The following is a 17,507-nucleotide window of genomic DNA, read 5'->3' as shown; positions in this document are numbered from 1 at the left end:
AATTGGGTATTATTCAAAATCGGTCTAGAATACTTCTAACTTTGGGTTACTGACAATTACATGGTAACTTCAGAAACTGAATTTCTTTTTGACCAAAAAAAAATCATAATAATAATTCACTACCTAATTGCATTACCTCTACACTACGCATCCAAAATAAATTTAACACTGAACAAATTTGGGAGCATCAATTTAGTAAGCATATTATCAAGAAGTGAGTATATTACCTATTGAGAAATGACATGTCATACCAAATATGAAATCCAGAATCCAAAAGTGATATTACTATTAAGGTTCTAACTTTCTTTTATTAACTGTAATTTAAAACCTTACCACTTCTTAATAAATTACTATAACAGAACATAAAATCAGAAAGAAATCCCCAAGTTATACATTGTGAATATCATAAAGAAAAAATTACCAATGACATGTAGAAACAGCATGAACAGAAAGCTTCTCCAAAAGAAGGTATTTCAGGAAAAATAATGTCAACTTTAGATAAATATGAAATACATATTCATGAGGAAAAGTCTGTCCTTGAAAATAAGCTAAAAACACTGCCATGAAAGGTGTTAAGATCATGAAAATGTCAATTGTGTTAGCAGAAACAATTCAACAGGATTCATTTTTTTTTACTTAAAAAATTCTTCCATAGGCCCAAAATGTGTATTAACGATAGGAATAAAAGGGGGGATATTAATGGAAAGAGATGCAAGGCCAACTTACATAAGGTATCTAAGAGTCTAATTTACAGAAGCTTAGAATAGAATGGTGGTTGCCAGGGGCTGGTAGGTGGAGGGAAAAGGGGGGGAGTTGCTGTATGACAGGCATAAAGCTTCAGTTATGTAAGATAAGTTTTAGAGATATTCTGTACAACATTATGTCTATATATAACAATACAGTAGCATACACTAAAAAATCTGCTAAGAGGGTAGATCTCATGTTAAGTGTACTTACCACAATAACAAAAAAGAACATGAAAAATATTTCATTAGCTACCACAGAAAGCAGCGAATGGAGCACAGGCTCCACACATACCTGTGAGAGCCACAGTGTGCCCTCCACCACAAGCAACTTGGATCACCTTCTCGGGAATTCCAGGCACTGGCTGAGGTGTTCTGTGATTAAAAAGCAGCTGATCGGGAAGACCTAACTTCCCACACTCATGTTCTCCAAACGTATACAGTTCACCATCCACTGTTGAAGGAAAAGTATAGTGATCAATGATGCCATAAATCTGAACAAAAGACTGTACTTTTTTGAACATGTTCTCATGTTCAATAAAAAATTTAGACAATGACAACTTAGTAAATTTGATCTTTCTTGAGATATTTTTACTGTCTTATAAGAAAATAAGGCTAGATTTTTTTTCCCTTGATTATATTAATCCAGTAATTTCTTGTGAAAATTCATGACTATTACTACTAATAAACAACTAGAAAATCATTTTATCTCTTTCACAAAACATAGTGAAGACTATCATGTGTCTTCTATTTACTTTTAATAAAGCAAAATGACTAGATATTAGGCTCCCATAAGAACACAAATTTTGTCTTGCTCACTACAGGATCCCCCAAACCTAGCAGGTTGTCTACTATAAGAATTCAATGAATATTTGTTGAATAAATGAATGAATAACTGTTTTTATGAAACTTGTTTTAAAAAACTCACTTATATGTGAAGTAAAAATGCTGAGTGAATCTTAAGAAAGTAGATTTTACTCAGGTAGATGGCACTTCCTCCAGAAAGACTCTCTTACCAAGGAGTTCCTGACACTTAATCACTGCCTTGTCCATACTAACACTATTGGTTTGCTTCTTTATTACACTTACCACACTATATTATGACTGTGAGCTTCTTGAAAGCAGGAACTTTCTTACAGATATGAAATTAACTGAGCAGGAATAAAGCAAGACTTTAAAAACCTTTGTAAATATATAATTTAATCTAAAGAATGACACAGAACACATCACCATTGGTGTGAGGAAAGAGATAAGACAGCCAGTCTTCTTACTTATTCTTTACATGTCTGTAAGAGAGCCATAATTGATTCTTGGCCAACCCCTTGGAAGGTGGCCCTTGGAGTGTTTTTATGTTCATGATTGATGATTATGTTATATACCCCAGAGCAAAAATTTATGCCAGATTAGCCTCTTAGAGTTGCTTCACACAAATATCAACACTGATGGTGTACACTTAGCTTCATTATTGAGGGTCCTAAGTTTCAGCTGTTGTGGCCGGTTGCTAGCTGGAGGTGCCTACATGACCAGCCCCCCCCCCAATAAAAGCCTCAGATCCTGATGCAAGAATGGGTTTCCCTGGGCAGAGACATTCCACTCATGTCCCTGTAGTTAGCTGCCAAAAAGAAAGTATGTCCTGCATGGCCTTGGAAGAGGAAGGACTAAAAAGCCTAAGCTGGACCTCTCTGGATTCCACTGCAGATCCGTATCTTTTTCCTGTTTTTTTTTTTCCTTTTTCTACCTCTGTACCTTTTGCTATAATAAATCTTACCCATGAGTATAACCTGCTATTGAAGCTTGAGTACTACTAGCAAATCACAGAATTTAGGGAAGTTGTGGGACATCTGATGCACATGGTATACACCACTGAAAACTTGGTCAAATACTACAAACACAGCTATACTGATTTTCTGGATCTGCACAGAAAATGAAGTTTTCTGGACCAAGTGTTCTAGCAAGTATTCAGCAAACACTGCCATAGAAGAGGTGCTCAGTAAGTTTGCACCCTTCCCCTTTTTCCCATGCCTCATGTCTCTCATATGAAATTGGTTACTAAGTCCTGATGAGTCTCTCTCGACCTCTGTCTATCAATTCCTGCTACCTCTCATACCTTAACATGAATTTTCACCTAGACCAATAGTTTTCTAAATGGCTTCCCCTCCTCTAGTCTCTCTAAGATACCTATACAATATTAGGTTTATCTTCCCAAAACAAGGGTCAATTTATGATGATACTTCTAAATTCAAAAAGAATATTTGTCAGGTATAAACTCTGCAGACTGTTATAAAAGACCTTCCACATTAGAGCCTCAGACTCCTACAGGAGTCATGGTACCATCTACTCCCTATGCTAGTGGCTCTTTTGAGTCATACCTTCCCTTGAGAATTTGATGACAATTCTATAAAGAAATGCACATACAAAACTTAGCATATCATTTCAGGAGTTCAGACTCCTTTAGGATGCATGTTCTCTTAGTAGGAAACCTTGTCTTAACCTATGCAGTAATCTCCAAACACATGATTTATGTTTCTACCTCTAAATTTCTGCACATGCTTTAATCTCTGCCTGGATTGTCTTCCCCTCACCTTTATCTCTCAGAGTCTTTTTCCATTCTTCGTGGCTAATCTCAAATACCACCCTTTCTCTGAAACGGGTCTTGATGCTCCCAACAAGAAATAATCTTTTCTCTTCTTTGACCTCACATAAGACTCTGCTATCAAATGTCCTGTGTTACCCATCATTGTCCACTGTATATTACAGTTATTGGCATAGCACAGTGGTTGAAAGCATGGGTTACAGAGCCAGACTGCCTTGTTTGCATCTGGGTTCTGCCACTTACTCACTGAGTCACATTGAGCAAGTTACTCAATTGCTGTGCCTATGCCATAGGGATAAAAGTGCCTATGCCATAGGGATGTTGTTTCATAGGAATAAATGAATTAATGTATTCAAACAAACTTAGGATACACTGTCAGTGCCCAGTCATTGTTAGTTGCTACCACATCCTCCTCCTCCTCCTCATGTGCATTTAAAGAAACTGTGTGCCAATAGAAGTCATTTGGGCCTTTAGAGTCAGAAGATTGGGGTTTGAGTTCTGGTTTAAAGCTGAGTTCTAAACCTGCCTCCAAATATGGAATCAGAGACACCTCCACCTCTCTCACAGAGATGCTGTGAGATTAAATGAAATGGATTTGTACCTGAAAATGCTTTGTAGATGGCAAAACTTTATATATCCTGTAGTTAGTAGACTGTAAATTACTGGAGGGTAGTTACTATGTCTTAATCAACTTGGTATTATAAGAAACACCCTTTAAAATGACTTTTACATGGTAAGCTGCTGAATGGTTTTTCACAGTGTCAACTTTTTAAAGTAAAATGTTTACCTATAAAGGGTCAGAAAAGATATTTCCTGTAGCCATCAGTGGGACCTCTCTTAAAGGGAAAGGTAAGTGCTTTTAACCCATATAAAATGTTCCATTTAATTCCAAATTATTTTTCTAATTTACATACAAAAATTTTTTTAAAAATTATCATGAATTAAGAAATAGGTCATTTCATCTAATTTATTTTTACTTCACTTGAGCCTATTAGCATTTGTAAAATCTGGATTCTTCAAACTACCTACCTGAATGATATCTACCTTCCCCAGGATTCTGACCTTAGGCACCCCAGACTCTGAAGACTGCTCCACACATACCTGCACCCAGTTCCCACAACCCCAATTCATTTACCTATATCCCTTGTTGTACTGCATCTAATTCACTGTTAATATATGAATCACTGGTTGAAATACTCAGCCTCAACCATTAACATGTCAGATGAAAAGACAGAAATCAGGAGCAACACCTGAAAACTCCATATATTTTATTTGAAATATATGAAAATTAAATATTTTATATAATTTAGAAAATGAATTTAGAATATAAATTAGAACATAAACATGAGCATTCAAACATACTAGTAAGTTAAAAAATCTATAGAAAGTCGTAACTATGACTATCTCTGTAATACAAGTGTTCTGCATTTTTATTAAGAATTAAACTGCACTTTTTGGTCTCCAAACTTGACATACAAAGAAAAAAAGATAACAACAGTCCTTCTCTATATAATTTTTTTTTACCTATCATGAAATATTTAAATCCCTTATGCCTAAGTTATTTCCATGATTTGTAAAAAGTCGCTTTGAATAACTAAAGTCATAAAATAATGGCTAGTATGAAAATTACTGACAGTTCATATCAGCTGATGTAAATAAATCCCCAGAAAAATGCTAAGCATAAAAGTTCACTGTATGTACAAGCCTGTGAGTATACTAATAAGAATTCAATGGTACACTTTAAATGAGAATTGTACCTGACCTAGTCATCCAGCCCGGTAATGGAATTAGAGAAAAAAATTAATTAATTTAATTAAATTTGAATTTCAGCAAAGTAAAAAAATAAAAATAAAAAAAGGAATTATATGGTATTATTGTATGGTATGTGAAGATTATCTCAATAAAGCAGTTTAAAAAAAAACAAAAACATAAAAACAAAACCAAAAGAGCTCAATGTAACATCTGTTGGTTAAGATGAACAATTTCACTTGTTCCCCTAATGGCTAAATCACAGTTTATTAATAAAATTGATTCTGGCAGTTTTCTTAAAGCCCAAATATAAGACAAGGCTTTTGCTTGGGATTTTTGTTTGTTTGGCTGGTTTGGTTATTTTTCCATTTGTGTCTTTTTCTCATTTTTTGTTCCATGAAGAAAGTGAATACAGACTATAACAACCTCCAGAGCCCTAAAGTTGCCAATAAGTTGGTAGGTGGTTGCCCCAAAAATACAATCAATTGATCATTAATTAACTCACTCCCTCATTCAACAATATTATTTGATTATAAGTTTGTTCAAGACAATACTGACAAAGTCAGGTTTGCCCTCTCAATATCGTGCTGCTACCAATTCACCGGTAATTTTGGGGGGCACTGGGATGGGTCAATCAGAACTTTCTAAACCTGAATCTGTGGTGCATGAAATAAAGAGTAAACATATAAAATAAAGATGTAAAGAGATGTCTAAGAGGGTCCACAAAACTATTTTCTCTAGGCGTTTTTACTGTTAGAAAAACCATCAATTCAATGGAAAGTCATGATCATACGTCTCCTATTATTACTAGTGTAGATGTAGACTATAATAGTCCAACATTTCAAATATTTTAACTAAGGTAGAAAAGATTGCCAGCGGGCTCAAGAAAAGGAGATACTGGAGACACTGAGAAAAGTCCCATTAAAGGAAATCACATTCCATACTGAGCTCTCTTCCTTTTATATTTAGTCTTCATCCCAGCTCCCACAATGAAAGTCTATGACTCATTCATTGAAGCAATAAAAGAAATTAATCAGAACAATAAGAGTAGAATAGGTCAAAGTATAGAGGTAAGTGGGTCCAAAGAAAAGTGGCCCATAAGTCTTGTTTTTAATGCCAAAAGGGTCTAAGAAGTTTGAGAACCAACATTTAGAAAGGTTTCTGACATATCAATTTTGTTTTTCTAAGACCTGATATTCACTTAAAAAGTTAACGTGTAAGAGAGTTTAAAATTACAAACTCTCATTATAGAAATACTGTTATCTAAAACACGCCAAAGTCATTTCATTACATGAACAACCAATGGTATTATTTCTACAGAACTGAAGAATATATCATTTTATTATTAATTTAGTAGTAACTTGGAAATGGGCAATAACATGATGAATCAAAAATGTTGTGTCTTACTTGTTACAAAAGCTGAATGGTAATATCCACAAGAGATCCAGGAGATAGGTTTCCCAATGGTCACTTGATGAGGAACACACACATTAGTTATATTTCTTAAACCAATTTGACCTTCAGAATTGTCTCCCCACATAAAAAGATCTCCATCCTCTATTAAAAAACAAACAAAACAAAACAAACAAAAAAAAAAAAACACGAGGGAAAATGGTTTTAAAAGGTAGCAGGACTGTCAAACTATTATACTTCCAACAGATCATTTATTTTAATTTAGAAAAATTATGTCTTGAAAGAAAAATAGTACTAAGACATTTACATCAGCTAGCTACTCAAGAGTTCAATTTCTATTGTGAAATGCTTCTATGATAGAGAACAGAGAATAACCTGATTGTAAATGACTCAAGTCATGTCCATATTTTTATCTCAATAGCAAAGACAGGACGCCCTTTCTTATAACCTTTTCTCATTCTAATATTAGTCTCTAAACAGAAATGTTTTCCTCCTCCCAAGCAGTCTACCTGCAACTGAACTGAGACAGCAGAAATCACAGTAGATATCTCTAGGTCAAAAGGGCAAGTCCCAGGTCAAAAAGGCCTGGAAGACCTTGCTCTTGAGAACACTGTGGAAATGATGTTTTAAAGGAAAAAAAGAAATGTATTTCATTAACTTTTTCTTATCATTTATACCTGAAAACATAGAATCTAGCTTCAGAGAACAAAGAGATATATTACCATACATAGCATCTAAAAACAAGGTAACTTGATAAGGGTTTCAATGTCAGAAAAGTCAAACTAGGAAAAATATTTTAGAAAGAAATTATCCATACTTATTTATATATATCTTTTAATTAATTTAAAAACTTTTAATCTTTGAAGTGGCTTAATAATAAGGCAAGTAAAATGATAATTGAAAGTAACTGAAAGAAGGACGTCAAACTGCTAATTATATGGTTGACAGAACTGAAGGGATGGAAATTCAGATATGACTCTGACTTTCCTGACAATCAGAGTGATATTGGAAGTTAGAGAATCTCCCACTTGGAATAAAACAGCATACCAGTAGCTTCAGTGAGACCAAACTGATCCTGGCCCCAAATTCTAAAGAAATTTCTCATATGGGCTTTTGATACGGAGGGCAGAGAGACGTAATAACTGTTACAAACTGTATTTCGACAACATATGTTACAACAGATTTCTGCAGATGCTTCTGATAGCAATTTCAGTTAAAGCTGCAAGTATACCTTTCAGAGCACACAATGAAGATAACATTTAATAATACCTAAAGAAGTAGATGAACAGCATAACTTAGGATTTATTTGCCAATTACCTTCTAAATGTATGTTTATATCTTATTCTAAATAAGCATAAAATTGTAATATGTCAAGATTTAAAATTATATTTTAAATGTCTCTGACAGCACATAATCAATAAAGGAAAACTAAACAGCAATGCTGTCTTCTGTTTACTTAGTTGGTGTATTCTGATCTAAAGGAAAAGGATGTGCCCCAGATTAAAAAGAAACAAATCTCTCACCAGTTAGTGCAGCTGAAGTATTAGATCCAGCAGAAAGCTGTTTAATCTTATGCTGGGATGTAAAAAATTGAATTAGATGAAAAGTGTTTCTCTCTTCAGTGTCACCAAGTCCCAACTGCCCTTCATTATTTCCTCCAGATGCATATACTTTGCCTTCTTCTGCACACGGAAAAGAAAACATCAATACTATAATGACCCTCTTTATGAGACAGGTCACTGTATACCAGATATTTCCTCTATTAACAGTAAAGAAAGTTGAAAGCTACCATTATTCTATTATTTGGTGAACAGCTTCATTTCATTGTCAAAAATAGAGCAAAACAAGCAATGCCATACATTTTTTGTGAGATTTTATAAATCATTCTACAGTTTAACAAGCAATTGAAATGCACAAAATGCGTGGAATATATATTCTTGCTAATACAGTACTTTAGAAATTCAGAGTAAAAAAGAAAGTAACTTCCAAATTACTCTAAAATTCAAATCAAACTATTTTAGAAGAGATGTGGTTCATTAATTTTAAGTTCCATATCCATTAAAACTAAGATATAATAGTACAAATAAATAAAATGAGGCAAATCCAAGAACATAATTAGAAACATGATAATTCTATGTTGCAAAATTATTTTAATTTTCTACCTAAATAGGAGGGCAGTATAGCACTGCATTTAGGAGGAAAGACTCCAGAGCCACACTGCCTGGGTGCAAATTCCAGCTTGCCTTATTTTCCTCATCTATAAAATGGGTATAATAATATCTACTTCATAGAGTTGCTATGAAGATTAAATTAGTTGGCATTTGTAAAAATCTTAGAACAGCATTCGGCTCATTGTAAACAGTAATTAAATGTTTGTTAATTAGTTTCTTAATTAAATAAGAAGTTTATCATGCCTAGATTATAAACTTTTTCAGTAAACTCTAAATTAATGAATATTTTTAATCACACATGTTAAGTTAATTACATATGTCACAAAAGTACACATGAAGTGAAAGACTTGCTAAATTATAGGGGGAACTGAGAGCAAAATCAATCTGAATCAGTAAAAATTTAAAAATAGATATTATTTAAGAAAAAAATGAAATCTAATTGTGGAAAAAAGACTAGTTTTCAAATGGAAGATAGTAGAAAGCAACATAGAATTGGACTGTACAATTTAACACACATGGAGCAAACCAGAGTTGGTGAAATGCTAAAATAATTCAGAGACCTAGATGAGTAAAAAGTTGAATAGTCACAAAAAGTCCCACGGAAGAAGAAAGATATATGGGATCTCAAAAGACAGAAATCTGAATAGGCTAAGAGAAAAGAAAAAGACATTTCAGAAAGGGAAAAGTGTGAATGAGGGCTGAGACATGAGGAAGATGTGAGAAGGAGCCAAGGCAGTGAGAACAGCCTCAAGACAGAATAAGCTGTGTAGGAGGGAAAGGGGGTAGGAAGGACTGCTCAGTGATCAGGCCTAGAAGTCTAATTGTTCCAGCAGTATTTGCTGAAAAGTCTATGCTTTCTCCATTGAATTGCCTTGGCAACTTTGCCAAAAATTAGTTGGGCATATACATATGGGTCTACTGTATCAGGACTCTATTTTGTCCCATTAATCATTGTCTATCTTTTTGCCAACACTGCACTGTCTTAATTATTGTAGCTTTACAATAGGTGTTGAAATCAGGTACTGCCGGTTCCCCAATTTCGTTCTTTTCCAAAATTGTTTTGGCTACTCTATGTCCTTTGCTCTTCCATATAAATTTTAGAAGCACCCTGTCAATTTCTACAAACACACACGCACACACACAAAGTCTGTCTGGATTTTGATTTTAATTGTGCTCACTCACATCAATAGCCTTTTGGGTGGCTTTCACTCACCCTCAGTAAAGAAGAGGTAACAGTAAGAACAGGAACAACCAGCCCCTGAGGTATGCAGGGTAAAGAGATGCTGTTCCTTGATATAATCCATGAAAAAAAGCTTTTTCTTCAGCTAGTTAGAATTAATCTGCATATTTGCAAAGGCAAACGTGTACTAACCATTTTTAAAAATCCTAATCTTACTGTTGCCAAGGTACAATTTGTATTAATTTCATAAAGCAACAAATGTTACTCAAGGGAGACCTCAGTTCTCAAAGTCAGGCAGAAGTTAAACAGGTTGAACACTATACCTGTTGAAACTAGGGTGTGGTTCCTTCCACAGGCAGCAAATTTCACTTTTTCAGGTTTTAGAGCTAAAAGTATAAAAATATGATGATTAAAATATTTTATAGTTATGAAAATGATCAATAATCCAGGCCAAATGGTAACTAAGTGGTAGAACTGAGATTTAAAAGCAGTCCTGTCTGATTCCAATGTCAATGTTCTTAACTACTAAACCAGAGGTACTCAGAACTAGTTGTGCATCATAATAACCAGTGGAGCTTTGGAAACAATACAGATAGCTTAGCCCCATCCTTGGAGAATCTGGGTCAGTAAGTCTGAGGTAGAGCCCAGGCATCTATATATTTTTAAAAACTCCACAGATAATTAATTTGTGCTGAGATACACTACATTCTGCTATGCTGCCTCCTTACCAATCTGATCCATTACCTAACCTGCCATCACCATTATCGAGTTCACCTTTTACTGCACTCAATGAAAAATTGTAATTCTGATATTCATAGGCATACATCTGTGTTAAAGATGAATGAATGAATCTACATACTCAAAAAACATTTCTGGAACATCTCCTAAGTGCTTGGCATAGGGGCTGCAAAGATGACTAAGATGGAGTCTCTAGCCTCTAGGATCTCATAATCTAGACAATCCTGTTGGCTTGTCTATTAGAAGATATTTCAGAGTAAGGATCACGGTCACCATGAATATCCCCAAGTGTTTCACAGACTGTGCTCAATAAACATTTTTGGACAACATGGAATACTTTAAAAGTCCCGTCACAGCACTTATAAATAGCATGAATAGAATAAGCTACACTGAAATTTTGAGCTGAAATTTAAAATTTGGCCAGGAAGATAAATACTGCTCTTATCACATCCCAAAGAATCTCCATCACCCTTCAAGTTTAGTTGATGTTCACAGGTTATACCCAGAGGCTTTGTATATAACAGCAAGGAAGCTTTATATAGGTATTATATACCCCATGTTTTCTGACAGTCTTGATTTCAAATACGAGTACAGTCATCCCTCAGTATTCACGGGGTATCAGTTCTAGGACTGCTGTGTACACCAAAATCCAGAGATTCTCAAGTCCCTGATATAAAAGGACATAGTATTTGCATGTAACCTATGCACATCCTCCTCCTGTATACTTTAAGTCATCTACAGATTACTTATAATACCTAATACAATGTAAATGCCATGTAAATAGTTGTTATACTGTACTATTTTTATTTGTATTATTTTTTATTGTTGTATTGTTATTTTTTTATTTTTATTTTTTCCAAACATTTTCAATCCAGTTGGTTGAATCCACTGATGTGGAACCCCTGAATACCGAGAGTTCACTGCATTTTGTGCTGTTGTTCTTTTAGTACTAATCTACCCTAGTCTCAAAGTTTTGTTCAGTTCATCTGCTCACTATATACAGCAGGATAAACTATGTTTTATAAAACCAGCCACTACATAGAACCATGATATCCACAACGGTATTAAATAAGACAGAGCTCAAAATTCTAACACATTATGTTTGTATACACAATAACACACAATAACAGTAATATTTAAGTAGTTTTACAAATAAGAAAAATAAAAAACACAAAAAAAACCCAGGAAGGATGTTCAAATACAACTCTGTATAATCATTACTTCCTTTGTTGTCCCTGGGTTTAAAATCAATGAGATTTTTAGACCCTAACATATAAAAGTAGTTCTGAATATCACATAAAAATAAGTTACATGCTAATAATATTCAAGCAATTGTCATAAAATAAAGAACTAAAGGCTTTATTATTTATAATATGACATTAAAGAACTACACAATCAATATAAAAGTACTTTATATAGTTTGTTAAGTAAAGTGATAAAGAAAAAGAGACCCCAAACCTTTGACACACGTTGGCTTGCTGACAGTTGACTTTGATCCTAATCCTAACTGACCCCAGTTGTTACTGCCAAACATGTAAAGTTTATTATTTCCTGGTGGGAGAGAAAAAGAAAAAATAAATTGAAGCATTTTTCACACAAATAATGTAAGATGAAGTCATCACAAGGCAATAAAAAAGCTATACAGGCAGTCCCTGACTTAGGATGGTTGACTTACAATTTTTCAGGTTTATGATGGTGCAAAAGATTATACAGTAACAGTTTTTTAAATTATATTGAAATAGATTTATTCCAAGAAAGTTACGTGTATAGAAAATCATAGTTAAATATACCAGGGGAACTTGAAATTTAAAAGACTCTCTTGATGAATCAACTTGTGAAAAATTCTCTGACAAAATATAAAAGCAACATATTTAAAACACAGCACATCTATAATAGTTAGCATTCTCTAAGTATCACTGTCCTCATTTAGGATTGTTAACACTAACCTGTAACAATAGCAGTGTGTTCATCTCCACACGAAAGATGTATAGGTACATTATTTTTAAACCAGAATTTGCTGGGAATATTGTCAGCAAACTTGGTTTTTCCAAATGTAAAAACAGCACCCGTATCTGCAAATATAAGATGGTTTATATTTTACAACTTTTACTATGTTGCCTATTATTAAAATACTTTTTCAGTAATTTATGGATACAAATTCCTTGTCTTGTGACAGCTTTAGCCCTGCTCTAGCACTGTTTAAGCCTTCCTTCTTCCACCTTAATTCAGTCTTACTCCTCAGACTTCATTCTGCTTTGATCTATGAAATCTACTTAATTGAACATGCACTTTTCACTTACTGGTATAAAGTAAGAAATATACTCTCATAAGGAAGCAGCAGTTATCTATTACTAATAGCTCTGCTGTAACCAGGTGGATATCTGTTCCTTGGAATGAGCTGGTACAATTCATGCCCTACTCACTATAGTTAACACCTCATGGTCTGGCCCCTGACTGAGGGCTTTTATCTGCACACAGAAACAGAACAATATTGAATTTCTTCATCAGCATCATCAGGATATCCATGGGGAGGGTCTATGTAAGTCAGTTTGGATTTTCTTTGGTCCAGTTTTCCCAAAGAACCCCCAGTGTTCTCATGCAAGGAAAGGAATGTTACCCCAAATGGTGAACTCTTAATTTCTCTATTGGTAATTCTAATAAATACCCATAAAACTAAAAGCATGAAAGAGTGAAACAAATTATTCAAACACTACCTTTTTCATTTGCACTACAGGAAGGTAGCTAGGAAAAACAAAACAAAACAAAACATAGGCTTTAAAGGCAATTGTGTATTCAAATTCTCACTCTGCTAATAATTAGCAACATGATCCTGAATAGGTCACTTCACTGAGCCTTAGACTTCTCCTTCAATAGCTATGGTCATTAATGGGATGGGTCCTAAGTACCAATATTCCTTTTTATATACCCTGAAACTGGTGCAGGTTCAAACCCAACAGAAGCTGGCTGAATAAATGTACAGTGTGTTCACAGTTGTGAAACATTGGGCTACACCAATCTCATAGGGTTGTTATAAGGATTAAATGAGATGACATGTGTAAAGAGCCTAGTACAGTGCCTAGCATCCCCAACACTTTAGTTCATAACTGCCTCTGTGAACTCTTCCTCTACCGTAAGAATTGGAAATAATCATTGGCTACTTTGAACTACATGATCTGTAGAATTTAATGGCAATTAATTATGTACTACCTAGCAACTTCTCTAATCAAACTATTACACAAATCTTTTTGTTGATCAACATTTTGTTTTCTTAACTATATTCTAAGGTTACTGAGAGTATAGACTGTCTCCACTACCCACTAACTGCTTTGGTCCAGTACCATTCTGGAGAGAGACCAAACTGCTACTAGTTTCCAATAACCATTTACACACACACACCACATAGGAGGCCAGATCCAGCTTTTGAGCAAATCCTAGGGAGGATGATCACACATAAAGTAATTGGTACCACAAATGAAAACAAAGCAAATATAAATATATATTTTTTATTTTATTTTAACTTCTCAATATACATTGTAGTTGATTTTTGTGTCCCTTTACCAATTCCTCTTTTTCCTCCCTCCCTCTCCCCTCCCCCCCAACTACGTCATATCTGTTCACTTTTCTTAACAAGATCAAGGAATTGTGATTGTTGTGTCTTCTTCCCCCCACCACCATTTATTGTTGTATATTTATTTATTTTTAGCTCCCACAAATAAGTGAGAACATGTGGTATTTCTTTTTCTGTGCCCGACTTGTTTCAGTTAATATAATTAGAAAGTTATATTAAGTGAAATACAAATATTAATAATAAATATTAATGTGCAAGAGACCAGCCACTATGAAAAACTTTTTGAGAACCACTGTGAGGCATTCATTTCAAACTAATAAGATTTGGGGTTCCCCAGAACGAATCATTTTAACTCCTTTGTCCTGGCTCACTGGGAAGCCTTCCCTGATACTCTTACACCAAGCCAGGGTTTGGGAGCTCTGTTCTGACCCCCTGGCATCTGCTGTCAAGCTGTATTTTCGTTTTGTTTACTTTCTTGTACCTTTCACTAAATTGTGAACTCCAGGAGGCCAGGAAGCTAATCCTGTTCAAGCCAGGGGCACGGCAGAAAATGCAATACACATTTCAGTGAAAGTATGATTCTGCTCTAACCCAGTGTTTTTTCAAACGGTTGGCCGTGAACCATTAGTGGGTCAGAAAATCAATTTAGTGGTCACGATCAGCATTTTTAAAGAAAAGTATTACAGAAAAGCTCTGAGTGTATCCCAAGTGGTTAGAACAAGTACTGCTTCATGGAACGTTTATTTTAGTTACACAGTATGTATGCGGTACCAGGTCACAACGGCAAATGTATTTCTAAATCAGGGGGAAAGGTCTAAAAAATACTCGCTAAAGGCTCCCTCTTTTCCCGCTCTCTCCATCCCCCTTTACCCCACAGCCCCTGGTCACCCACTCTTTACTTAATTCAATATATAAGTGGGTCCGGGAACCTCCAACATGCACAAGTCTGAAGCTAACCCCTTCCCCGTCGTCACCCGTCCCATCCTTCCCGTCTGTTCCTTTCCCCTCAGTCACTCCCGGGGGCGCAGCCAGAAATCCGGCCCCAGTCAGGCCGCCAAAGCTCATGCCTGTCAATCCGGCACCAGTCAGGCCGCCAAAGCTCATGCCTGTCCCCCGACGGGGCCGAGCCGGAGGCGGGGCCTGGTCGGCCGCCCGCCCGCCTGCGGACCCTCCCTCCCGGCCCGCCGCCAACGCCGCGGGCGCGACTCACCGGGCACCAGCTCATCCGGCTCCTCCATGCTGAGGGCGGTACGAGGAGCGTCCGCCTGGACTAAGAGGGCAGCGGGGGCGACTCGGTTGGGCCTAAGGCAGCGCCTCAGCCCCGACGTGGACCATGGAAGCCCCCCGGACCCCCATAGCGACACTAGGTATTGGCCACAACCGCGTTCCCGGAAGTCAACAAACAGCCGCTAGGGGCAACGGAGGCGGAGCGTTACGGCGCGAGGCGGGGCGGGCGCCGGGGGGAGGGGCGCGGCGGCCGTTGCTGCGCAGGCGTAGACACTGCGAAGGTGCGTAAGAGACCACGCGCCCTCTGGCGGCCTGGAGAGGAGGGGCAGGCACGCCTTAGGGTGATGCTCCGGAGCGCGCGCGGACTTATGCCAGGGGAGGTCCAGGCCCTGCAGCGACCCCGCCCGGATAGTGAGGACGTCACGAATTTCACATACGCTCTCAGTTGAGTCGAGCTATGTGACACAAGCAAATGTTGACACTTTACCGTGATAATAGTAGCGATAGGGACTACCTATAACATTAAGTGAGTTAACGTTTTATATCCTGTATCCCCCGCATGTAAACCAAGACCCGGCATATACTAAATGCTCATTAAATATTTCTTGAACGAAAGAATAGTTACAGCCCTGTAAGGTGATTAATGTCACCCCTGTGTATGGATGTGGAGATTATATCATGGTAGAGCTGGCTCCAGCTCAGCCAGTTCATCCTGTATTCAGAACTGCCCGCCTGTGTCCTCCCACAAAAGAAAAAAATGGGAAGGAAAAAGCTGGGGTGTATATGCTCCACTACTGACAGGAACATGCATCAACAGCAGAATGTCATTGCTTTAGGGTTCTCTGAGCAATCTTATATTTTTCTAGTCAAACCTTGGTTTCTCGTACATCAACGCTTGGCAATCATAAAATAGACAAAGTCATCTTGCAGGATGAGTAGTTCTATGTACTTATGTACACAATTTAGGTAATTGTGAGCAGGGGCTTTCAGACAAAGCTGGGTTCAAGGATCCCTGAATTACTTGTGTGTAGTGGGTGTTATCAACTTTTTGTCAGGAATTTTCCATTTAAATAGGGAGGGACCATGAAATTAGCTGTTACACAAATAATCATTTATGCACAAAGTGGGAGTGGGTGTTACTAAGAAAGTGTTTAATAAGGAGCATTGACCTGGTGTGGGAGGTTAAGAAAACCTTATCTGACAAAAATACATTAAATCTGAGAACTGAAGAAGGAGAAGCTGGGAGGGATGAGAGAGCTCTGGGCAGAGAGTAAACTGTGTGCAAAGGCTCATAGGGAGCTTGGCTTTTTCCAGGAACTCAATGAGGCAAGGCTGGCTCCTGGTGAGATGGCAGGGTCTTGGGCCTGTTAAGGATCTGAGATTTTATCCTAAGGACAGTAGGAAACCACTGAGGTATTTTAAGCAGTGGAATGACAGGACAGGATGGATCAGTTATGTGTGTTCCTGAAATCCTTCTGCCTGGCCTGGCTGCTTTGCGGAGAGTCCACTAAAGCAGGAGGAGTGTTCGGAGGTTATTGCAGCAACTTATACAAGTGGTCAGGCTGGCTTGGAGGACAGTGAATTGGCACCAAAGAGGAACAGGCAGATTTGAAAATATTTTAGGTGGTAGAATCAACAGGAAATGCCGTCTGGTTATTGACTCCTAGCCAGTGCTGGATTACCAAATAACTCTTAAAGCAACAGCAATGAAGGGGACCCTAGATCTTGAAAAGGATTTGACATTCATTTTAAAAAGCATCATAATAGCCGCTATGGGAGAAATGAGAATTTTTAAAGACACTTTAGTGATGAAAATGCTTTTGTTTTTTGTTTTTTATTTCAAAATACAGTAAAGCGCATTTTGGTGCTGTGTGCTCCCAAAGGTATTGATGCAGTCCTACTCCCTGGTTTCCAACATTAGCAAATAGGAGGAGGGTGGTGCCATTTTCTGAGGTGGGGATCACTGAGGAAGGAGCAGGAGAGATCAGAGTTAGGTAGGCGGGGCAATGAGAACCTAAGGAGTTCAGCCTAGAGCACACTAGGACTGCAAAGTGGAGGTGATGAGCTGAACAGGCAATTGGTGAACAGGAGCCCTGTAGTGGATTGAATTATGTCCCCCCAAAAC

General features: G+C 36.9%; 1 protein-coding gene across 1 annotated transcript in view; it reads right to left on the bottom strand.

Moving 5' to 3' along the window:
* The window catches only part of RPGR (retinitis pigmentosa GTPase regulator), a 51,792-nt gene extending 36,399 nt beyond the window's left edge, over positions 1–15,393 (bottom strand). The window contains exons 1-7 of the mRNA XM_008579579.1: positions 15,366–15,393; positions 12,534–12,659; positions 12,046–12,138; positions 10,173–10,235; positions 8,022–8,180; positions 6,493–6,642; positions 1,039–1,197 (exon numbers count right to left, since the gene is read on the bottom strand). Of these exons, the coding sequence (XP_008577801.1) occupies positions 1,039–1,197; positions 6,493–6,642; positions 8,022–8,180; positions 10,173–10,235; positions 12,046–12,138; positions 12,534–12,659; positions 15,366–15,393 (778 nt within the window). The remainder of the gene's footprint in view (positions 1–1,038; positions 1,198–6,492; positions 6,643–8,021; positions 8,181–10,172; positions 10,236–12,045; positions 12,139–12,533; positions 12,660–15,365) is intronic.
* Positions 15,394–17,507: the final 2,114 nt, after the last annotated feature.

Source organism: Galeopterus variegatus, unplaced genomic scaffold, assembly GCF_000696425.1.
Source record: "Galeopterus variegatus unplaced genomic scaffold, G_variegatus-3.0.2 Scaffold1915, whole genome shotgun sequence".
NCBI lineage: Eukaryota > Metazoa > Chordata > Mammalia > Dermoptera > Cynocephalidae > Galeopterus > Galeopterus variegatus.
Note: the sequence above shows the minus strand (reverse complement) of the source record. Positions and strands in the feature narration are given on the sequence as shown.